At 41.6% G+C, this 25,142-nt stretch overlaps 1 protein-coding gene across 6 annotated transcripts in view; it reads left to right on the top strand.

The window, feature by feature from the left end:
* The window catches only part of adat1 (adenosine deaminase tRNA specific 1), a 63,672-nt gene that overhangs the window by 2,062 nt on the left and 36,468 nt on the right, over positions 1–25,142 (top strand). For 5 of the 6 annotated variants that reach the window (XR_013576953.1, XM_078544515.1, XM_078544512.1 and 2 more), the window contains 3 exons: positions 903–1,081; positions 2,720–2,788; positions 8,235–8,289. Coding sequence is in view for 5 of the 6 variants with exons in the window: in XM_078544515.1 (XP_078400641.1) it covers positions 913–1,081; positions 2,720–2,788; positions 8,235–8,289 (293 nt within the window). In the remaining variant the exon portion in view is untranslated. Of the gene's footprint in view, positions 1–902; positions 1,082–2,719; positions 2,789–8,234; positions 8,290–25,142 lie in introns of those variants that run through there. The other variant, XM_078544513.1, reaches the window with a different exon arrangement.

Genomic DNA, 25,142 nt, shown 5'->3' with positions numbered 1-25,142 from the left:
CCTCTACCTCAGCCCTTCTATCTTTGAAATACTTATCCATGCTTTTGTCAACTCTTGGCTTGATTATTCTAGTGCCTTCATTTTCTGTCTTGTACTTTATTCCACTCACCCCTCATCCCTGCTCTTGCTGACATGTGTTAGTTCCCAGTTTCCTAGCACCTTAAATTTAAAATCCTCATCTTTATCCATGACCTTGTCCCACCTTATCTGCAGTACCCTGCAGCCTTGTATCCCCTTCTTCACCCCAAAGTTCAATGATTCTGGCTCTTCGCCCACCATTGGTGCCAGCAATTTTGATCTTGATCTCTGGAACTCCCTCGCTACACCTTTCTACCTCATCTCTATTGGATATACATAAAAATTATAACATGGAAACAGGCCATTAGGCCCTGTCAGTGTTTACCCTGATTGTAAACAAATAGTTCTAATTGTATTCACTTGCCCTGTTCCCATATCTTTTTAACCGTTTTTCGTTCATACATTTATCCAACCTAATCTTGAATTTTGAGGGTGTTTCTGTGTGTATCAATATAATTCAACAGACTCAATTTGTCTGAAGAAGTTTCTCCTACTCTCCATTCTAAATCTTTTATATTTAATCTTACCTATATCAGTCTTCAGGTCAGGGCCCCTTTACTACTGAATGCAGTTTGCTTCTATCTGAAACCTTGATAAACTCACTGAAACTCTATCTTTTGGACTAAGTTTTCAGTTATCCCTTCTAATATTTCCTTTCTATAGAAATATTGCAGCTCAGAGATGTATTATTTATTACATGCATAATCCATGCACCCATACAGGAAAGAGAAATGTTTATTCACTTTACAAAGTATTAATTCAGTCTAATCTATAGTGTTTCTATTTCCACTTGTAACACTAATTTTCTTCCTGTTCCCCTTGAGGATTCCCGCAATGTGGACAGCAGATGAAATTGCCAGTCTTTGCTATAAGCACTATTCTACCAAGCTACCAAAGACAGGTCTGCCAGATCCCAGACGGGAATGGACACTACTTGCAGCTGTGGTAAAAGTTGAGGGAAAACTAAGCACAAAACCATGTTGTAGTATTGAGAGAAATGATGGTAAGAAAGCATGAAATATACTGTTACCTATCATAGCGAATGCATGACTGACAAGCACATTTTAAACTTATGATATTTTTGACTGGTCCTATAGACACTATTGAATAAGCTGACTATTTTTGGAATTCTAACTGAAAATTATTGTTTTTAATGACATCCCACTGTCCTGTTCCATCTGTTTCTTGACATTTTTAAGTAAGACTGAAAAGGGGGAACAAAGCCACAAGTTCCTAAATGCTCTCAATTCTAATCATCTCTTTGTTTGTGCCCTAATATCATAATATCAGGAAGCCAATAATGCAGTTGTTTCAAGTTTAGCTTCGGAATATATTTATTGTATTTGAAATCTCTACAACCTATTCAGTTTCCATCAATGCACTTGATATACTTGGCGGGGGTTCAAAACAAATCTTTTTCGTAAATCTTTTTCAGCAATTTTTCATGCTGAACAACATTAAAGACTTGGGGCATGGAGCATGGAATAAATCTTTGTATTTGGAGAGGGCACAAAAGAGGAAATTTAATTTTATGCTAGCCGCCATTTTTTTTGATAGAATTAATGATGGGAGGAATTTCAGCCCGATTATGTTGCGTGTTTAGATTAAGTACTTCAGATTAGAGGCAATAAAATGCTTTCCACTCTTGTGTACCTTAACCACAGCCTTAACACCCTAGCTGTGCTAGGAAGACACAATTCAGTTTCCTAAAGCCACCATTGTTGTAGGCTGTTTGACACTGCCAGTTTATTCATCATTTTTGTGCTTTGGAATTGCAGCCATTGTAAACTAGACTGGAATTGTCTAAATTAATTTCACTGGCGATAGTTTATTTAGCCATTGTATTCTGCTGATCCTTGCAGCCTGTCTGACAAATACCAAAAACCAATAGATAATGTTGACAATTTTGAATAACTTATTAACTTATTTGATGTAAAGTTCATGAATTTCAGTACTGATATCCTTAGTGCTTCTAATGTAGTGATTTTCTTTAAAAGTACAACTAATTGTACCTGATGTGGCACTGAACCGTACCAGCCAGGAAAGCCCAGTGTGTGGTGAGTTTGTTAATCCCAACTGGACTGATCATAATGTACCTCTGAGTTTGGGTGGGGTTAGGCAGACATGGTTCCTCTTTTCTCTTTGCTATTCTTTCTTATAAGTGCCCATGTTTGGGCATCAGGTGAGGACATTTAGTGTCCCCATGGTAAAAAAGAGCATGACGAGACTTGTCTTAGACTCATACATGGCGAGTGATCCTTAAATGAACACAAGTGAGGAAGAGTCATACGGACTAGAAACGTTAACTGTGTTCCTCTCCGCAGATGCTGCCAGACCTGCTGAGTTTTTCCAGGTATTTTTATTTTTATTTTTGTTTTGGATTTCCAGCATCCGCAGTTTTTTGCTTTTATCATAAGTGAGGAAGGAATGTTTTGCAGGTGAGTGGGAAGAATGCTAATGACAGGTTTAATTGTCTTGCAGCATTGACATTCGCATGTAACATTCACAAAGTTAGCGTAACATCACATCACTTTGCATTGTATGATTGACACTAGTGCTAATCTTTTTTGTTAAACAAACATTTTAATGTTTGGAATATGGGCATATGAGATGCAATAAGAAGGACCTGTGTTTCTTGCAGTAGCCCTGGAAGTTGTTGCAATGGGGACTGGATCAAAATGCATAGGACAGATAAAAATGAGCAAAAATGGTATGTATTCATGATGGCGAATATAATGGCACTTCCCCTTTGTAACAACATTTAAACTGTTCTAGTTTGTCACATTGTAAAAAGTGTGTTTCATTTACTAAGTTCTTTTCATGCATCAATGAAATGTTTCACATTTATTGTTGTATAGCAATACCTGAAATTAACTAAATAATTTTATCCATACTCTTACATTTCAGAGCTGAAATTTACATGTGTTGAATGATAATGAAATGGTGCTCTATTATTTTCATAAGCTAACCAGGTCAAATTTTAAAAAAATTATACATTCCTGTTTTCATAGAAATGGTTAGGAACAAAGGAAGATGGGGCAAAGAGAAAGCCAGTTGGCCCTTTGAGCCTGCTCTGCCAATCAATTAGATCATGCTTGATCTGTACCTCAGCTCTCAGCCTTAGCTGCATATGTCATGGTACACTTTCTTAACAATAGTACAGTTTTGAAAGCTCCAATTATCCCAGCATCCAGAGGTTTTTGCCAGAGATAATTTCAGATTCCTGGTTGCTAAGAGTTGGGGCTTTCTTCCAACATCTTTTTCATGTGTAAAAGGCTTAATGACTTTTTCCATAAGCAGACCAAACCTCTTATGGACTAAAATGTGTCTTTATCTGGCATACTTTGGTTAGCATAGTCCCGGTCTAATAATTAACTTTGGTTATGATAAATTGCCTATGTGGATGTCCACCATGTTCTCTTACCTCCTTGGATGGCAAGACATTATAGATGACTAAATCATTTTATGTAGGCTCTATAGTGTTCTGAATTTTGCTTACAAACAAATATGCAGAAGCTTGATACTTGAAACTGTGAAGAGAGAGCAGCTTCCATTTTAAGTTTTAAACTACAAATCCAAGATGAAGTTTTCCATTTGGTCACTGTGATGGTTTTAATTTTTCGTTAATGCAAAACAAATCTCAAACAATTACACAACAACTTTTATTTATATAGTGCCTTTAACATAATGAAATGCCCCAAGGCACTTCACAGGAGCATTATAAATCAAAGTATAACACCAAGCCGATTAAGGAGAATTAGGTCCAATGGCCAAAAACTTGGCTTAAAAAGGTAGGTTTTAAAGAGTGTCTTAAAGGAGTAAAGTGGGTGGAGAGATATAGGGAAGGTATTCCAGAGCTAGGGGCCTAAGCAACTGAAGGCATGGCCACCAATGGTGAAAACATGGATGAGAATTTTAAAATCAAGACTTTTTTTGACTGGGAGGGAGTGTGAGTCAGCAAGCACAGGGGTGATAAGGGTTAAGCTTCCATGCTCTAGGTGAGCCATACGACAACAGCATTCATTTACAAAGTTCATCTCAACTGCACCAATGTAAGGAAGTATTGAGCAACACTCAAGACATTGAGAAAACATCCCAAAGTGCTTTTATGTAAGAGAGAATGGACCAAATAGTAGTGGATGAATTAGAGGTGCTCAAATACATGGTCAAAATTATAAAATTTGAGGACCCTTTTGAAGGTGGGGAGGAAAGGAATGAGGGATAAAGGTTTAATCTGGTGTTCTTGAAGATTTACCAAGTGAGAAATGAGAGGAGCAGGAAGCATGATAGGCTAGAGAAGGTTGTAAAATTAGGGTGGACTGATTGCAGAGAAGATGAAGTTGATATATTAAGTGGATAACCGTGGCACGAAGTGGAAAGCAGACATCACAAAGGAGTGGGAGATTCCACCATTGAGTCAACCATTATGCACAACCTTGGAACAGTTTGTCAAACAGGCATTCTCTCCACCCTAATTCATATAACAAATAATATATGGATATGTTAAAAAGATTTTGAATCCTGTCACTGGAATACAGGGAACCTGTGGAAGTTAGCCAGCATAGGATGAAGTGGAACATAGTGCAGGATAGGATTTGGGCAGTGGAAGGTTGAGAAAAGTCCTTGGGGAAAGGCTTCTACTTTTCTACATTTTAATGGGATTTCAGGATGCTGAACAAATACTGGCAAAGCATATTAATCAATCTATCCACATGCCAAGACCTAAACATTTACATACTGGAATCTAAATGGAGTGTAATTTCCTTGAGGGTTCATCCATTAAAGATAAATTATTTTTTCTTGCCTGTTATGTCAAGTATGCAATCTACAGTGAAATCACAATGAGTCAAATTTGAATGACACAAAATTTCAGTTATGTCTAAGTTGTAAACCATTCCTGTCAGCAGAATAGCAAATCGCATAGAATAATGCCCATGATAAGCCAAAATTCCGCACTGATAATTCTGGATTAGCTGAACTTTTCTAAGCTTGTCATGTGACTGCATCAACCAATCAGTGTGGAGTTAGACCATACAAAAGTGTGAAATCCTGGAGCGCTGGCAAGCCATCATTTGGCATCAAGATCTCGCTATGAAAGGTCATGCAAATTCTGCGAGTAGGGCTGAACCTGTGAGAAAGTCAAAAGTGTTGTCGATCAGAGAGAAGGTGAAGTTGATACAGCAAGTGGAAAAACATGGCACAAAGTGGAAAGCGGACATTGCAAAGGAAGGGAGATTCCAACATTGAGTTTGTCCACCATTATGAAACACAAGGCAAGCATCTTGGAACAATTTGACAAACAGGTATTCTCTCCAGCATGGAAGAGGATGAGAATGCTGCCTATCCCCATGCTGAAGAAGCTCTGCTAATGCGGTTCAAGGCAGCCTAAGCAGAGAACGTTTCCTTCAGTGGTCCAATCCTGCAGGAAAGGGGAGTCGCCCTGGCAAAGAAGCTGGGCCACATGGAGTTCACCTGCAGTGATGGATAGCTGGACTGATTCAAGACAAGGCATGGCATTGTCTTCTGCGCGGTAAGCGGTAAGGGTGCGGTGGTTACGGCAGCAATGACAGATGATTGGCTCCAAAATGTTCTATCCATGACTTGATCAAGTATGAACCAAGAGACATTTTTAACGTGGATTCTCTTTTGCCAAACCACTCTTTGATGTTTAAAGATGAAACGTGTAATGGTGGAAAGCGGAGCAAGGAATGAGTCACTGCTATGGTCTGTGCCAAAATGAATGGCACTGAAAAGCTGCCCCGTCTTGTGATAGGAAATTCCAAGGAACCATATTGCTTCACTACCCACACAGTATGAGGCTAACAAAATCACCTGGATGATCTCCAGCATTTTTTGAGACCTGGATCAGGAAAGTGGATGAAACGTATCAATGAAAGAAAAGAAAGATTGTCATTATTACAGACAATGCGCCTCACACACTGACATTGCTGGCCTGAAGAGCACAAAACCGTTGTTCTTGCCTCCCAACGCCATGGCCAAGCTCTGATAAATGCCCAGCCGCTCGCCCGCCTTTTTCCCTAGCTGATGCTGCAAAGGCAGTAGAGGTGCTGTGGGATTTCACACCGAAAACATGTTTGAATGCACGGAAGCTGGCTGCCTTCTCACAAAATTTAATGACAATTGCTTGTGCTGTCACGTTTCTCCTCCTTTGACACCAGGACAAAAGGAATCTGAAAATGACTTGATGCCTGTCTCTAAATCGCATTATTCTGTCAATGTAAAATAATTGTTTAAGAAAAGGTGAGGTAAGGGTGACTGCCCTTGACATCAAGGCAGCATTTGACTGCGTGTGACATCAAGGAACCCTAGCAAAACTGGAGTCAATGGGAATCGGGAAAAACTCTCCACTGGTTGCAGTTTTTTTATTATTCAGTCATGGGATGTCGGCTTCGCTGGCTGGGCCAGCATTTATTGCCCATCCCTAGTTGACCTTGAAAGTGGTGGTGAGCTGCCTTCTTGAACCGCTGCAGCCTATATGGTGTAGGTACACCCATAGTGCTGTTAGGGAGGGAATTCGAGGATTTTGACCCAGTGACAGCGAAGGAATGGCAATTAATTTCCAAGTCAGGATGGTGAGTGACTTGGAGGGACACTTCTAGGTGTTGGTGTTGCCATCTATCTGCTGCCCTTGTCCTTCTAGATGGCAGTGGTCGTGAGTTTGGAAGGTAGTGTCTAAGGAGCCTTGGTAATTTCCTGCAGTGCATCTTGTAGATGGTACACACTGCTCCTACTGTGTGTCGGTGGTGGAGGGAGTGAATGTTTGTGGATGGGGTGCCAATCAAGTGGGCTGCTTTGTCCTGGATGGTGTTGAGCTTGTGTGTTGTTGGAGCTGCACTCATCCAGTCAAGTGGGGAGTATTGACCTCCACAGGTCAAAATCCTGGAACCTCCTAACCACACCACATGGGCTGCATGTAGCGGTTCAAGAAGGCAGCTCATCGCCACTTTCTCAAGGGCAATTTGGGATGGGCAATAAATGCTGGCCTAGCCGGTAACACCCACACTCCATGAATGAATTTTTAAAAAAGCATAGGAATACTTTTGTCTGACGCAATACTAAGCTTTGGCTGTGTCATAACCCTGATTTGTTTTGTTCCCCTTTCTCCCTACACAAGAGCACCTGATTTCTGCATGCCAACTTGCAATGACATGCCCTAATTTTTCGAGTATGGTGTACAATTTTAATAAGCTTAGTATTTCACCCAAAAAGTCTTTTTCTGAGTCGTATGAGCTAGCCAAAGAATTAACAAACATGATCTCTTTCTTCTAATTGCAATGCTACACAATGACTGAAAGGAGGCGAGCGAGAGAGGTTTTGTCTCAAGCTTTCATAATCCACTGTGGAGAAATGTCTGGGCATTGCTCAATACTTCCTTACACTGATGTTGAGATGAACAAGTCAGTGGGTGTACACAATCCCATTTCCAAACCCATTCCCTATAAGAAATACTGAAAAATTCAATCTCAAAAGAATTGTGAAAGGCTTCGATGTTGCATTGGTTTACAAACAAAAAATATATAAATCTATTTGTATATAAATTTAAGAATTGGTGTAGAGTGAAATTCCTGTCCACAAACTTAACTTCCCGTTGTCATAACTTTTGCTCCTGCACCAACTGCAGTAACAGAGTATAAGAAATGTCCCAATCATATTTCCTTAACCACTCCCGCAAAAGAATCCAGGACAGGTGCAGTAGCCAGAGCAGTCCTGCTATTGGAATGGCAAAGAGTTGCCTGGAGTAGCAAAAGCCATAAATGGAGAGGGAAAAAGAAAGACTGGCACAAGGATAGATAGGAGTGGAGTACAGTGAAGAATGGGAGGCCATGGAATGAGTGGCACATCATACTCTGAAATTGTAGTGGAAGGTAGAGCAGGAGGTATAGCTTGTCAGGTTACAGAAAGAGCTGGTGTCTAATGGCTACAGTATTTGGATCTCATTGCATATGCCAAGCACATTTTTAACTCTAACCAATCAGAACCAACCAATTAACTCCGAAACCAATTGACTTGATGGTAATGTGTCGAAAGGTTAATCACAGCATTCAAAACTGATGATTTTTAATATAAAAATATATTGATTTGTGCTGCATTGTTCCCCCGCATCAAGTTTCATATTTTCTTCAAATATTTCCTAGGTAATGTAGTTAATGACAGCCACGCTGAGGTGACTGCACGACGTGGGTTCCTGAGGTGAGAATTCTAGCAACGGAATGTCCATAAAGTAAACAAAGCTTGTACTGAGTTCTTTGTAAGTTATTCTACTTATAGTTTTATTAAGCTACAAAATTGAATATACCTGTTACAGGGGAAAACGATCTCAAGGAAATACCTTTATTCGGATTGCTCCCTCTTAAAAATAAAGTTGTCCTTAACTTGTTTTTAAAATTTCTAAAACCTTTACCTGAATGGATGCCTATCAGAATAGGAAGTATCCTCACTGGTAATCCACTCTGATGGAAGGCATTTAGAGTGGATCTGCTGAATACATCTAGAACAGTACTGAGACAGTGCTGTTCTTTTGATCCAAAGTTAAACCAGGATCCCATCTACCTGTTTGGTGTTCAGATGAGCTTTAAAATTTTTTTTCCAATGTCCTGACAAGTACTCCTCTCTCAACCAATGCAACAATAAAATAAGCATATTAGCTGAGTCATTCATCATATTATTGTGTGAGATCTTGTTGTGCACAAATATGTCTGCCTTGTTTGCCTACATAATAACTGCACTTAAAACTAATTCATTGTATCTGAAGCACATTCAAGCATTTTTAAGAAATGTGATAAAGTGACAAGTAAATGAGCACCTGTCTGTATGTCATGGCATTGGACAGCACTAATCTGAAGCTGCTCACTCTGAAACTGTTACTGGAGAAGTTTCAAGGATTATTGCTTTGACCACTCCATGGTCTCAGCTTCTGTTGCATTCATTAGACACTCTTGGGTATCTCTCCATCAGTGAATACTAGAACTCCCCTGCAGTAAGGAGGAGACATGATCTAGATCCGTTTGTAAGTTTTATTGATGGTAAAAGGTAAAGTTTGCAGCGTACGATTTCAGTTGGAGTTTCATCCCTTGGGTGTGACTGAGTGAGATCTACTTTGTTTTGAATTATGCCTTTGTGGTATTATACATTTCTTACTTTATTTTTAATTACATAAATTTAGATAATAGACAAATGATTTTCCTGACTTGCTTAGTGTTAAAACGTAAAGTGTATTTTGTCCTTCAATCCAAGAAGCCAGGGATCAGGTTATTGGTAAGAAAGCAAGACATAATAGCCATTTATTTCTTGCCATGACACAACCTTCAATGACTGAGAGATAAAACAGGTGATATATTCTTGAGCCTTCCCTCATGCTCTATAGCCAAGCATTAGATTTCGCCTGAGAACAGTCTGGCAGTTGTTCTTACAGGTGATCTCATTGAAACATAGGAGATTTTGAAGGGGCTTGACAGGGTCGAAACTGAGAGTTGTTTCTCCTGGCTGGGGAAGCTAGAACAATGGGGCACAGTCCCAGGATAAGGGGTTGATCGTTTAGGACTGAGATGAGAAATTTCTTCACTCACAAGGTTGTGAATCTTTGGTATCCTCTACTCCAGTGGGTTGTGGATGCTCTATCATTGGATAAAGTTAAGGCTGAGATCGACAGATTTCCTCGGGGAATCGAGGGATATCAGGAACAGGTGGGAAAATGTAGTTGAAGCTGAAAATTAGCCATGACCATTTTGAATGGCAGATCACGGCTTGACGGGCCATATGGTCTACTCCTGCTCCTATTTCTTTATGTTCAGGCTGTTCATTTCCAATGTAGTTCTATACCTTCCCACCCACTCTGTTACAATTTTCAACACAACCTTTGCTGCATGGACAATCAAATCAATTGGCCGAAAGTCAGGAAATCGGCATGCCTTTGGTTTCTTTAAAGGGTGACCATTATTGGTGCATAATATCCTCTGGCCATTCTCCTGAGAATGCACAGCTTAGTAAACATTGATGTTATGTTCTTTCCCATATTTTTAATCAACTTTGCAGTTATTTAATCTATTCCGCCCGCTTTTCCGGTTTTCATTTCATTAATTGCTGCTCTTATCTTACTCTCTAGCATTTCTGGTCCAATGAAATAGATGTCAACATTATTCTTGTAGCTCAATCATTTCAGGTTTTTCATTTTTTGCATGTAGTTCTTCAAAATGCTACTTCCAGCTTTTCCTTATTTCATCAGGATTTGTTAATAAATCACCTACCTCACTCTCCAGTTTGGATTCTAGGGGGTTAGAGGGACAGGAGAAGCAATTGTCATTATTACATTAATGAGTGAACTCTGAGTAATGCAACACGGGGTCTCACTATCCTCTAAGGTCCTCATTCCGTACTTTGATATCAACATCACAAAACAAACTATGGATGCAATTTCCACTTTATGTGGAAAACCTTTATTAACCTACTAAGCAATTGTATATACTTACAACACCAGTTGCTTAGTAAGACCCATATGCAGGATCTCATTCCCAGGTGGCCGGATCGTTGAATGAATTCTTCCATGCGACTTCCTGTAACTGACCAAGTCACATTTCCTGGCTGCAGCAGCAATGTCCTTGAGAGCTATGGCTTTATACCCCTTTCTGACCCTGGTCTCTCGGCATATAAGGTATTGTCTTAAATCGAGTCATCTGATTGGATTATCAATCCCGACCTGGCCATGCAAAGACAATCTGCATGTGGTCATTTCCTGCTTTCAGCAGGGGGTGTTTCCAGGTACCTGCCAGCAATGGATGCGATTTCTTCGAGAGGCCGTTGTCTAGGTCGGTTTCTGTAATCAAGGTGTCTGGTGGTTGGTCATCGCCCCAGTGGCATGTCCTGACATGTCTGTGTATGTTTATACCTTTGTTCAGTCTTTAGTTTTTATAAAGTTCCACATAAACCTCAGTGTTGATGTCTTCGATCAGAAATCTCCTCCCTTTGTCTAATGTCCTTCGCACTACATGTTCCTACCACCCGGTTTTGAGCTCAGGTCGTTGATCCACCTCACAACTGGTTATATTTTAACACAAGTATAAAGTTAATACATATTAAAAAGAAACAAAGGAAAGCCTTACAGCATGACAGAAATACACAATATCAAAATGACTTACAGTTAGGACAGGAAGTATAAGTTTGTTTTGCAAATTCTAAAGAAGCATTCAATTGGGTTGGCAGGATTCAGCTCTTGAAGCGCTGAAAGACATTGGAATAGACTGGAGAGATAGACGACTCATAAGAAGTCTGTACATAGGACAATCAGCAGCAATGATAGTAACCAAGGAGGTATTGGTTTTGGGAGAGGAGTTTGCCAAGGGAGTTGTTTATCACCATTCCTCTTCAATGTGTATACAGAAGCAATGATTAAAGAAACATTCGAAAACACAGAATCTGACGTTAAGATTAAATGATAACATCAGTTAGATTTTTAGATGCCAAAGGACTTGTATCAAGCACAGAAGGATTACAGAACTACTAGATGGACGAGTAACAGTAGCCATGAACTTTGGAATGAATGTGAACATCAGCAAAACCAAATTGATGCATATCTAAAAACCACCAAGAAATATTCATATATAGGGAAAAAAGCCAGAACAGGTGCAAGAATTGAAGTATTTAGGAAGTATAATATCTGCAAATGGAAGGTGCAACAAATAAATAAGAAAAAGGATAACCATGGAAAAAGCAGTTGCTAACTGGAAAATTGAATAAACAACTCAAGAAACAACTTGTAAAGAGCTTGATTTGGAGTGTTATTCTGTATGAATGTGAGACTTGGAAAGAGGAGACCAACTTGCTAAATAGCTTTGAAATGTGGGTTGGAGAAGAATGGAAAGCATCTGCTGGACAAAAAAAGTAACAAATGATAAAGTGCTGAGGAGAGTGAATGAACAAAAAATTCACTCTCTGCCTTTTCCTAAAAAAAGGCAGAGAGATTAGGTAAGGCATAACTATTAAGAGACGTAATGGACGGAAGATTTCAGGGAAAAAGAGGGAGGAAGGAAGAGAATTTCAATGCCAGATGGCTTGAAAATTGAAGGAAGTTATTGGAAAATGAAAAGACTGGCACAGGCTGGAGAGATGTGGAGAAGACTATGAGCCAAGGACCTGCCTTTGGGTAGAGCACACATGATATGTTCAAACTCTCTTCCCTTCAGCTTATACTGATGGGATCAAGGTTGAGATTATGAAGTTAGTGAAGGAGCAAAATTGCTCTCGCAGTTTCCCAGCTTTTGGTTCTGTGTTGCTGCTACAGTTTGCCACCACCAACAAAGGACTTTTATTTGTTTACTGAAAGCTACTGAAGGGTAGAAACATAGGAAATAGGAACAGGAGTAGGCCATTCGGCCCCTTGAGCTTGCTCCGCCATTCAACTAGATCTTTGATAGCAGCGATTATTGCTTGGACTTTGTCAGGGCAGCAGTCATGGAGAGAGTGCTGCTAGATCAGTTGCGCAGACAAAAGTGCCCAAATAAGGGAAGTGAAGAAGGAGCTTTGCGAAACTCCTCTTTGTCATGATTGCCCCGACTGCAGCAAGACATCTTTACCCGTACTCAAATCCTCTTGCAATAAAGACTGACATACCATTTGCCTTCCTAATTGCTTGATGCACCTGCATGTTAATGATTTATGAACAAGAACACCCAGCACTGGATATCAGCACTTCCCAGTCTCTCAATATTTAAGAAATAGCCTGCATTTCTGTTTATCCTACCAAAGTGGATAACTTCACATTTCGCCACATTATATTCCATCTGCCATATTCTTGCCCACTTAACCCGTCTAAATCCCCTTGAAGCCTCTTTGCATCTCCTCACAACTCACGTTTCCACGTAGTTTTGTCATCAGCAAACCGGGAAATATTACGTTTGGTTCCAACATCCAAATCATTAATATAAATTGTGCGTAGCTGGGGCCCAAGCACTGATCCTTGCAGCACCACACTAGTCACAGCCTGTCAACCTACGAATGACCCATTTATTCCTACTCCCTTTTTTCTATCCATTAACCAATTCTCAATCCAAGACAGCATATAACCCCCAATCCATGCACTCTAATCTTGCTTACTAACATCCTGTGTGGGACCTTATCGAAAGTCTTCTGAAATCAAAATACTCCACATCCACTGATTCCCCTTTATCTATTCTGCTAGTTACATTCTCAAAACACTCCCAACAGGTTTGTCAAACATGATTTCCATTTCATAAATCCATGATAGCTTTGCCCAATCTTACAATTATTTTTTAAGTCTCCAGTTATTGCATCCTTTAATAGGTTCTAATAGATGTCAGGCTAACAGGCCTGTAGTTTCTCGTTTTTTTTCTCTCCCTTCTTAAATAGTGGGGCTACATTTGATACCTTCTGTTGTAAGGGTTTGTTCAGTGTCTCACTGAGTGGCCTGGAGGCTTGTGGTGGTTGAACAATTAAGTGTTTATTGGTAACACGTAGCTATATACATTTCCAAGGTACAGCCTTTATTAGGTGATGTCTTCATGCTGGCTTTTGCTAGACTACTACTGTACCCAGTCCACTAACATGTGACTCTACATCATAATGTGGGTGGCACTGTTTCCTTAGTCCCACCTTGCCATGCCAAATAGCCTTATGATAAAGTCCCAATGGCTGCTTGACAGTAAAGATAAAGTCCAAAACAAAAACAGAATTACCTGGAAAAACTCAGCAGGTCTGGCAGCATCGGCGGAGAAGAAATCAGTTAACGTTTCGAGCCTTCATGGCCCTTCGGCAGAACTGAAGCATAGTTGTCTCCCTTCTTCTAACTATGCTTCAGTTCTGCCGAAGGGCCATGAAGGCTCGAAACGTTAACTGATTTCTTCTCCGCCGATGCTGCCAGACCTGCTGAGTTTTTCCAGGTAATTCTGTTTTTGTTTTGGATTTCCAGCATCCGCAGTAGCTTTTAGCTTTTTATTTTTAAGATAAAGTCCAAGACTGACTTCTTCAAACAGAATTTATTGTGGTGCATTGCCTCACCTGTTTTCCCTTTTTATACATTCTAAATGGGATACTTAACTTGTTAACTAGTAATTACCATTTAAACTCTTTGAGAGTTAACTGTTTTCTTCCCCAGCACCTTATAATACACTTCTCCCCAAGTCTTTACCCAAACATATTTACAGTACTGTCATGTTATCTCTTCTCCTGTGGCCCACCGCCCCCCCCCCCTTCAAAACAAGTCACTGACTTTACAAATTCAACCGGTCTGGAGGCTTGACAATTCTTTTGGACCTCATTCTAGTCACATCTGGAGGAATGGTAGACTCAGTTGATTGGGGAAACTTTGTTGATTTGGAGTTGAAATCGTCGCATTGTATGTTTCCAGCAATGGTGGCCTCCATTTGATTCACTTTGTGGATTCCTTAGAGTTCTGTTTCTCTTATCGTTATCCTGTCTGCCTTGTTCAGACTCCATAGGTTTGTCCTGTTCCTTGATAGGGTGGACTTGGGTTTTCTTTTTCTGTGGAGTCTGCCATGATCTTCCTGAAAGTTGACATTTCAAACATGGGATCATAATTTCCACATGTCTCTCAATTTCTCCCAAATATTTGTTACTCTCTTATTTTCCCATTCTTTTTCAAGGTTATTAATCTTATTTTAGCTCAGCAACTACTGTGGTGAGTTCAGTTGTCTTTGTTTCAGAGTTATCTGTGGAATTTTTACACAAGCTTAGCAACTTCACCTGGGTATTCAGTTCCTTTCAGAGTCTTTCTTCCATGGTCACTGGTCCTTAGACTCTTTCAATTCACTTATTAGATCCTCAACCTGTTTCTTAGAATTTTCATTATCTGCTTTTAAAGTCTGGATTTGCTCTTCCATAACTGCGCATCTCATCTTTCATGTTCTTTCGATTGGATCGACGTTCAAGAATTTCATAGGTTTAGGTTGTTAATTCTGTATTTGATTCGTTAGCAATTCCTTCTCCTGTTCCAGACATTTTTCATGATACTTAATAGAGACTTCTGATACTTAAGTTCATCAAGTTATAATTTTTCATTAGTAAACTCATCTTTCATGCATGCAAGTTGGTTCTCTACACTGATCAGTTTTTCTTTGACAGAGCCTAATTCCCCTGTGCTATCTTTCAAGCTCATATTCTTTAATTTTGCTTCTGCTAGTTGTTTCTGAGATTCTTCACATTCGTTTGTGAGCACTTCTACTTCCTCTTGCAACTGTTCAACTTTTTGTTGACATTAGAATCATGGAATGGTTACAGCACAGAAAGAGGCTATTCAGCCCATCATGTCAATGCTATCCCCATGAAGGAGTAATTCACCTGGTGTCACTTCCCTGCCTTTATCCCATAGCCCTGCAATTTTTTCCTTGTCATATAATAATCCAATTGCCTCTTGAATGCCTCTTTTGACCCAGCCTCCTCCACACTCTCAGGCAGTGCATTCTGGATCCTAACCACTTGCTGCGTGGAAAGGTTTTTCCTTATGTTACCATTGCTTCTTTGAGCTGCGCACCTTTTTACTTTGTCAGTTCAGTTCCAACTGAATTCAGAAACACAGCTCCAAAACTTAAAGATAAAAACAAAAAGCTAAAAGCTACTGCGGATGCTGGAAATCCAAAACAAAAACAGAATTACCTGGAAAAACTCAGCAGGTCTGGTAGCATCGGTGGAGAAGAAATCAGTTAATGTTTCGAGTCCTCACGACCCTTCGGCAGAACTGAGTATAGTTAGGAGAGAGGTGAAATATAAGCTTGTCTAAGGTGGGGGGGCGGGGGGAGAGAGAAGTTGAGGGTGGGGTGATTGTGGGGATAAGCAAGCAGTGATAGGAGCAGATAATCAAAAGATGTCACAGACAAAAGGATCAAAGAGGTGTTGAAGGTGGTGATATTATGTAAGAAAAGTGCTAATTAAGAATGGAAGGCAGGATACTCAAGGTACAGCTCTAGTGGGGGTGGGGGTGGAAAGACTAACAAAGTTTTAGTTTTAGATTTAAAAATAATGGAAATAGGTGGGAAAAGAAGAATCTATATAAATTATTGGAAAAAAAAAGGAAGGGGGAGGGGGGAGAAACGGGGTGGGGATGGGGGGAGGGGGAGTTTAAGATCTAAAGTTGTTGAATTCAATATTCAGCCCGGAAGGCTGTAAAGTGCCTAGTCGGAAGATGAGGTGCTGTTCCTCCAGTTTGCGTTGGGCTTCACTGGAACAATGCAACAAGCCAAGGACAGACATGTGGGCAAGAGAACAGGGTGGGGTGTTAAAATGGCAAGCGACAGGGAGGTTTGGGTCTTTCTTGCGGACAGACCGCAGGTGTTCTGCAAAGCGGTCGCCCAGTTTGCGTTTGGTCTCTCCAATGTAGAGGAGACCGCATTGGGAGCAACGAATGCAGTAGACTAAGTTAGGGGAAATGCAAGTGAAATGCTGCTTCACTTGAAAGGAGTGTTTGGGCCCTTGGACGGTGAGGAGAGAGGAAGTGAAGGGGCAGGTGTTGCATCTTCTGCGTGGGCATGGGGAGGTGCCATAGGTGGGGGTTGAGGAGTAGGGGGTGATGGAGGAGTGGACCAGGGTGTCCCGGAGGGAACGATCCCTGGAGAATGCCGCCAGGGGGGGTGAAGGGAAGATGTGTTTGGTGGTGGCATCATGCTGGAGTTGGTGGAAATGGTGGAGGATGATCCTTTGAATGCGGAGGCTGGTGGGGTGATAAGTGAGGACAAGGAGGACCCTATCATGTTTCTGGGAAGGAGGAGAAGGCGTGAGGGCGGATGCGCGGGATATGGACCGGACACGGTTGAGGGCCCTGTCAATGACCGTGGGTGGAAAACCTCGGTTAAGGAAGAAGGAGGACATGTCAGAGGAGCTGTTTTTGAAGGTAGCGTCATCAGAACAGATGCGACGGAGGCGAAGGAACTGAGAGAATGGGATGGAGTCCTTACAGGAAGCGGGGTGTGAGGAGCTGTAGTCGAGGTAGCTGTGGGAGTCGGTAGGCTTGTAATGGATATTGGTGGACAGTCTATCATCAGAAATTGAGACAGAGAGGTCAAGGAAGGGAAGAGAAGTGTCAGAGATGGACCATGTGAAAATGATGGAGGGGTGGAGATTGGAAGCAAAATTAATAAATTTTTCCAGGTCCCGACGAGAGCATGAAGCAGCACCGAAGTAATCATCGGTGTACTGGAGAAAGAGTTGTGGGAGGGGGCCGGAGTAGGACTGGAACAAGGAATGTTCCACATACCCCATAAAGAGACAAGCGTAGCTGGGGCCCATGCGGGTACCCATAGCCACACCTTTTATTTGGAGGAAGTGAGAGGAGTTAAAGGAGAAATTGTTCAGTGTGAGAACAAGTTCAGCCAGACGGAGGAGAGTAGTGGTGGATGGGGATTGTTGGGGCCTCTGTTCAAGGAAGAAGCTAAGGGCCCTCAGACCATCCTGGTGGGGGATGGAGGTGTAGAGGGATTAGACATCCATGGTGAAGAGGAAGCGGTATGTGGAACATTCCTTGTTCCAGTCCTACTCCGGCCCCCTCCCACAACTCTTTCTCCGGTACATCGATGATTACTTCGGTGCTGCTTCATGCTCTCGTCGGGACCTGGAAAAATTTATTAATTTTGCTTCCAATCTCCACCCCTCTATCATTTTCACATGGTCCATCTCTGACACTTCTCTTCCCTTCCTTGACCTCTCTGTCTCAATTTCTGATGATAGACTGTCCACCAATATCCATTACAAGCCTACCGACTCCCACAGCTACCTCGACTACAGCTCCTCACACCCCGCTTCCTGTAAGGACTCCATCCCATTCTCTCAGTTCCTTCGCCTCCGTCGCATCAGTTCTGATGACGCTACCTTCAAAAACAGCTCCTCTGACATGTCCTCCTTCTTCCTTAACCGAGGTTTTTCACCCACGGTCATTGACAGGGCCTTCAACCGTGTCCGGCCCATATCCCGCGCATCAGCCCTCACGCCTTCTCCTCCTTCCCAGAAACATGATAGGGTCCCCCTTGTCCTCACTTATCACCCCACCAGCCTTCGCATTCAAAGGATCATCCTCCGCCATTTCCGCCAACTCCAGTATGATGCCACCACCAAACACATCTTCCCTTCACCCCCCCTGGCGGCATTCCGTAGGGATCGTTCCCTCCGGGACACCCTGGCCCACTCCTCCATCACCCCCTACTCCTCAACCCCCACTTATGGCACCTCCCCATGCCCACGCAGAAGATGCAACACCTGCCCCTTCACTTCCTCTCTCCTCACCGTCCAAGGGCCCAAACACTTCTTTCAAGTGAAGCAGCATTTCACTTGCATTTCCCCTAACTTAGTCTACTGCATTCGTTGCTCCCAATGCGGTCTCCTCTACATTGGAGAGACCAAACGCAAACTGGGCGACCGCTTTGCATAACACCTGCGGTCTGTCCGCAAGAAAGACCCAAACCTCCCTGTCGCTTGCCATTTTAACACTCCACCCTGTTCTCTTGCCCACATGTCTGTCCTTGGCTTGCTGCATTGTTCCAGTGAAGCCCAACGCAAACTGGAGGAACAGCACCTCATCTTCCGACTAGGCACTTTACAGCCTTCCGGGCTGAATATTGAATTCAACAACTTTAGATCTTAAACTCCCCCTCCCCCCATCCCCACCCCGTTTCTCCCCCCCCTCCCCCTTCCTTTTTTTTTCAATAATTTATATTTAGTTTTAGATTTAAAAATAATGGAAATAGGTGGGAAAAGTAGATTCTTCTTTTGCCACCTATTTCCATTATTTTTAAATCTAAAACTAAAACTTTGTTAGTCTTTCCACCCCCACTAGAGCTGTACCTTGAGTATCCTGCCTTCCATTCTTAATTAGCACTTTTCTTAGATAATATCACCACCTTTAACACCTCTTTGATCCTTTTGTCTGTGACATCTTTTGATTATCTGTTCCTATCACTGCTTGCTTATCCCCACAATCACCCCACCCTCAACTTCTCTCTCCCCCTGCCCCCCCACCTTAGACCAGCTTATATTTCACCTCTCTCCTAACTATACTCAGTTCTGCCGAAGGGTCGTGAGGACTCGAAACGTTAACTGATTTCTTCTCCACCGATGCTGCCAGACCTGCTGAGTTTTTCCAGGTAATTCTGTTTTTGTTACAAAACTTAAAGCTCATTCCTGTCATATGATTTTCAGTAACTCACTAGCTTTTTGTCTTTAAACAGTTTTTTTCATCAATTAAAGTAATTGCAATGTAAACAAGCACACAGCTCTCCCCCCCACCCCCCCTTTTTAAGTACCATGCTGATCAGGTGATTTCTTGGAAAAGGCATGCTTGTTGACATTTCCATGGTGAACTTATGACTTTTTAAAAAATAAAATTCCAATTTAGCACCCAAAGGTCCAAGTAAGCAATGTCCTTCCAAATTTTAAATGAAGAATCCAGTATGTTAAGATTTGGTTTTTCCAGTTACTAGCTGTTTGTACACTTTGAGTTAAACATAAGACAAATGATTATGTTAAGATATATTCTTTATCTTAATACTATACAAGGTACCATTCATTAAACCAGCACTGGGATGTCAAGGACACTGTGTTCTGAGGAGGTTCAATAGATCAGATCATAATCACAGATCAGAAAATTGTTATGGCACAGGAGACCATTTGGCCCATCGTGTCTGTACTGGCTCTTTGAATGAGCAACTCACCTAGTGTCATTTACCCCTCCTCCTCCCTGTAACCCTGCACATTCTTCCTTTTCAGATAACAGTGTAATTCCCTTCTGAATACTTCAATTGAACCTGCCTCCACCAACTTCCAGGCAGTTCCTTCATTGTCGCTGAGTCAGAATCCTCCCTCCCTAACTGCACTGTAGGTGTACCTACACCACAGGGTCTGGCAGCGGTTCAAGAAGGCAGCTCACCACCACCTTTTCAAGGGCAATTAGGGATGGACAATAAATGCTGACCTAGCCAGAGACGCCCACATCCCGTAAATGAATAAAAAAAGTGCATTCCAAACTCTAACTTACAGCTTGCCAATCCAAAAATGACCCATTTGTACCTCCTGCCTGTTTCCTGTTAGCTAACCAATCCTCTATCCATGGCTAATATGTTTACCCCCTGCACCATGAGCTCTTCTTTTGTGTAGTTACCTTTGATGTGCCACCTTGTCAAATGCCTTCTGGAAATCTAAGCACTGTACATCCACAGGTTCCCCTTTATCCATGTTGTTTGTTCCTTCTCAAAGAACTCTAATAAATTAATCAAACACAATTTCCTTTTCATAACACCATATTAACTCTGCCTGATTGCATTAAGAAGGCCATTCAGTTCCTCAAGATTATTCTGCCACTGAATTCAATCATAGCTGGACCTGTATTTGCTTTGCTCCATATGTCTTGATGATTTTTGCAATCTTTGATAGCAGCGATTATTGCTTGGACTTTGTCAGGGCAGCAGTCATGGAGAGAGTGCTGCTAGACCAGTTGCGCAGACAAAAGTGCCCAAATAAGGGAAGTGAAGAAGGAGCTTTGCGAAACTCCTCTTTGTCATGATTGCCCCGACTGGAACTGAGGCATAAAGTCTGAGTTATAAGTAAAAACAGAAAATGCTGGAAAAGTTCAGCAGGCCTGTCAGCATCTGTGGAGAGAGAAACAGCCAACGTTGGATAGTGTAGGTTCCTTTCTCACAGCTGATGTTACATCACTTTTTAAGTTTCAGACTTTAATCCTAAAATAGGAATATTAGCAGGAAATACAGAAATAAATATATGACTCTTAACTGTTTATTAATTGTGTATCCTTCAATTACAGGGAAATTGAGCTACAATTCCAATACAAGCATCTGTTGCTAGTCAGTGCCTAATTTGTAGTTACTATATTAGCTTGCTGAAAAAAGGTTAGCAACGCCAACATGGCTTCTTTTCGGATAATGTGTCAGCAGAAAATGGTGACTTAACTTGGTTTGTTGCAGAATATTTGTTTGTGAAAAACCTTTAAAATGAAATGGTCAGGTTAAGCAAGCACACTAAATCTGCTAAAATAAAATCTAAAATCTAGGCCATCTTACAATATCTACTGTTCCCCTTTTTCTACCCTTCTAGCTACATCCTCAAAAACCTTTAATAAATTTGTCAAATCGATTTCCCTTTCATAAAACCACATGGGCTTGTTTTAACCATACTGTGCTTTTCTAAGTGCAATGCTAAGATTTCCTTAATATTCTAGGTTCTTGATTTTCATTTCAGCTATGTAATTTTTCAACAACTCAATGATTCTTAGTAAGTTTGAGGCATCCAGTGCTTTTCCATTTGGTTCCTTGAAATTCATCGTCGGGTTTACATTTTCTGATATTATTTCTGTTTTTTCTTTCAGTGTGCAGCAGAGCTTTGTCCTTATCCTTCATTTTGGTTTACTGTTGGCTGGTTTTGTCTCCAGCGAAGGCTTAACTTGTTTCAGTTCTGCAATTTTGCTACTTATGGCTTCAGTATCCGCTCGCAGCTTGGAAAATTCTATGGCTTTTCCTTTCAATGCCTTCTCTTTTCCATTCAACTAGTTCTTCAGCTCTTCAGTCTCTTTCTTACATGTCTTGGCTTCCTTCTGGAAGACTGAACATTGCTGAATCTTCCCTGCAAAGTGGCTCTTTAGTTTGGAAAAACTCAGCAGGTCTGACAGCATCTGTGGAGAGGAACACAACTGTGTTCCTCTCCACAGATGCTGTCAGACCTGCTGAGTTTTTCCAGGTATTTTTATTTTTGTTCTTGTTTTGGATTTCCAGCATCCGTAGTTTTTTGCTTTTATCTTGGCTCTTTAGTTTGTTCAGAGTGACTTTAAATTCATTTTGCTTCTCTCCATAATTTTCCAGAAGAACAAACTTTGACCTGAGGGATTTTTGTAGTGTGAACATCCTTCAACAGATTTTCCTTTCTTTGCAAAGCTCAATGGCTTCTTCTTGAGTTTTCTTGTAATTGAACAGAGTCTCCTCAACTTTGTTCTGCTGTTCTTTCATTCTACTATTCAAGGCAGTCTTCATTTCTTCTTGCTGCTGAAGGGTTATGTACTCCTTTTGCATTTGATCGTAAAGGACAATCAACTGTTCTTCCAACTGTTCGTCTCCCTGTTGATCTCTTGACAGTTCACACTGCACATTGGTGTGTTGCTTTGTCGCTACTGATAGTTCCAACACAGCTATTCCTGAAGTAGTATTCAGCATCTTTTTTAACTCATGTTTTTCCAGGGGTACGTATTGATTCTTCAAAGAGTCTTTCAAGGCAACAACTTCTTTGAGTACCTTTTTTGCCTGCTGTTGTGCCTGGCTGTACTTTTGGTTGAGTTCTTCAAGCTCAGGTTTGATACAAACATTTTCCTGTGGAATAGCTTTATTTTCTTTTTGTAGGTTTTGTTTTTTTTCGGGGTTACATCAGATAGCTTTCCTTCATTCACAGCCATGTCACACTGCACTGCCACCTGCTGTTGCAGTTTGGGTAATGTGTCGGCATTTTCAAAAAGTTCTATTTTTAAGCTTTTCTGCTGCTTCTCAGCCTCTTTTTCCTCTGCCCTAAACTTTTTGGCTCGTGCATTGCATTGTGCTGACATGGTCTGCCAACATCTTGTGGCTTGCTTAGGTATTGTCTTCCTCGCCCTGAGTTCTCCTTGCCCTTTTGGTGCTTTATAGGGGTTGTTCCATAAGGTCTGTGCTCTCTGCAACTTGGGGCAGAATTTTCTGCCTACTGGGCGGGCGGGCCCGACCCAATCTCCAGCGGGCGGGGAGCTGAATCCCCGCCGGAGAAACGGGCCCCGTCGCCATTTTAAGTGGACAGGCCAATTAAGGCCCGTCCAGCGTGACGCCTGGCGGGAAGCGCTATGTGCTTCCTGTGCGGGCGGGGGGGGGATTCCGCAAATATGAGAGTGCGCTCTTTGGTGCATGCGCACGAAAGAGCGCACATCTCCCTGAGGCTAAGTGTTGCCTCAGGGAGATCGCTTACACTTGTACAAACATTAAAAATAGAAAAATAAAGAAATCCTTAACATGTTCCCCATATGTGACAATGTCACATGAGATGGGACATGTTAATAAATTTCACTAAAACTTTATTAAAGTTTTTTAAACCCTACATGAAACCTCACCCCGCCGGCGGATGAGGTTTCATGTTTTTTCAGAAGCCCGCCGGGGCTCCTGGCCTGCCCACCAACCTTAAGGTTGGACTGGCAGGTCCTTTAATTGTTTTAATTATCCTGTCAATGGCCTCAATTGGCCATTGACAGGTCGGCGGGCGCACAGCTGATTTAGCTGTGCCCCCGCCTTCCTGAAGATTTAAATGGGGCGCGATGACGTCGGGGGTTCCCCCCAATGTCATCCCGCGTCATTTTGCGCGTCGGCGAGTGGGCCACGCCCCCTGCTCGCCGACGGCAAAATTCAGCCCTTGGAGTTTAAAATACTTGTTAAAAGCTTTTAATATCCCAGCAAACGTGGCTGAGGTTTCAACTGTACCTTATGATATATTGTCTGTAATTTCACTAAATAAGTACAAAAGTGTATAAACTTGGACTTCCTCCAATTTCCTACTTAATCCTGTTGTACTCTGGTAACTTAATTTTTTTCTCCATGACACCCAATTTTGCATCTTGTTTGGCCCTTGTATCAGCCTAAATTGATCTGGTAGTTTTAATTTACTATCCATGGCTGTTTTTCATGACGGGGGAATATTGTTTAATTTTTCTTCAAGATAGCGCCCCAGCAGCTGGTTTTTTTTCTCTCCTCTTCCACGTTTGTCGGGTCCTGCGGACTCCTGCTGCGATCGCAGTCCCAACTTTTTTGGGATTTATTTTCTGCAATGATTTATTAAATCAATGATTTGGGTCCTTCCCTGTGATCTTGGAGGATTTTCGGGTGCATAATAATCAATTCCCGGCTTTGGCTGAGGTTTTTAAATCTTCTGATTTTTTTTTCTTTTAAACAAGCTCGGCCGCCATGTGGTATAGTGCCGATTCTGAACCTGGGCTGGCCACTGTGGTTTCAGAAATGGGCTTGGAATTTTTTTAAAGCACTGAAGACTTTTAAAACCAGTTCTGGCTTAAAACTGAATTTTATTTGCTCATTCCTGCTAAGTCCTTTTACTCTGCAATCTGTGGGTACTCAGTGGACCTCCACGAGATCGTGTGGGGTCCTTAGCTACACTGGAGTTTTTTCTTCTGCCTCTTTTTCTCTTGGAACCTTGCTCAGCCTCTGGCTTAGTCCTATGACTCTACATTCAATCAGGTCTGGCTTTTCATCTGGATAGTGGGTTTTCCTCTACCTTTGAGCCTTTTTTCCTTTTTGAATTTTGCTCAGCCTTTTGTGATCTGGCTAGGCCCTATGACACTGAGTTCAGTCAGGCCTGACAATGGGGCTTTTTTAGGTGACCTCCAGCTATCTCTTCAGTTTAGGTGCACTTCTCACAGGTCAGACTGCAATTTCTTTACTTTTTCATGCTCTGGGATCCTTCTCCAGCTTCTAGGTTATGGGTTTGTTCATTTACTACCACCATTTGTTCAGTGTCTCTGGAGGCCTGTGTGGTTTCACATTAAGTGTTTGTTAGTAACACGTAACTATATACATCTCCAAGGTACACGCCTAGGTGCTGTCTTCATGCTGGCCACAATCATGAGATTCTTCAAATCATCATGTGGGTGGTACTGTTTGCTCGGTCCCACATTTAACCCTTGCTATGCTGAACACCCTTATACTAACTTTTCAATCTGCAGGAACCATTCCAGAATCTATAGAAGTTTGGAAGATGACCACCAATGCATCCAACATCTCTAGGGCCACCTCTTTCAAAACTCTGGAGCGTAGATCATCAGGTCCAGGGGACTTATCAACTTTCAGCCCCATTAATTTCTTTCTGTTCCCCATTCTTGTTAGTCCCTTGGTTCTCTAATATTCCTGGAAGGGTTTTTATATCTTCCTCCATGGAGACAGACATACAGTATTTGTTTAGTTTCTCTACCATTTCCTTATTGCCCATTATAAATTCACTTTTCTTTGCCTGTAGTTGGCCCAAATTTGTCTTTGCTAATCTTTTCCTTTTTATATACTTATAGAAGCTTT

This window comes from Cetorhinus maximus, chromosome 6, assembly GCF_964194155.1.
Source record: "Cetorhinus maximus chromosome 6, sCetMax3.hap1.1, whole genome shotgun sequence".
In the NCBI taxonomy this organism is placed as follows: domain Eukaryota; kingdom Metazoa; phylum Chordata; class Chondrichthyes; order Lamniformes; family Cetorhinidae; genus Cetorhinus; species Cetorhinus maximus.
This window is presented reverse-complemented; position numbering and strand designations above follow the sequence as displayed.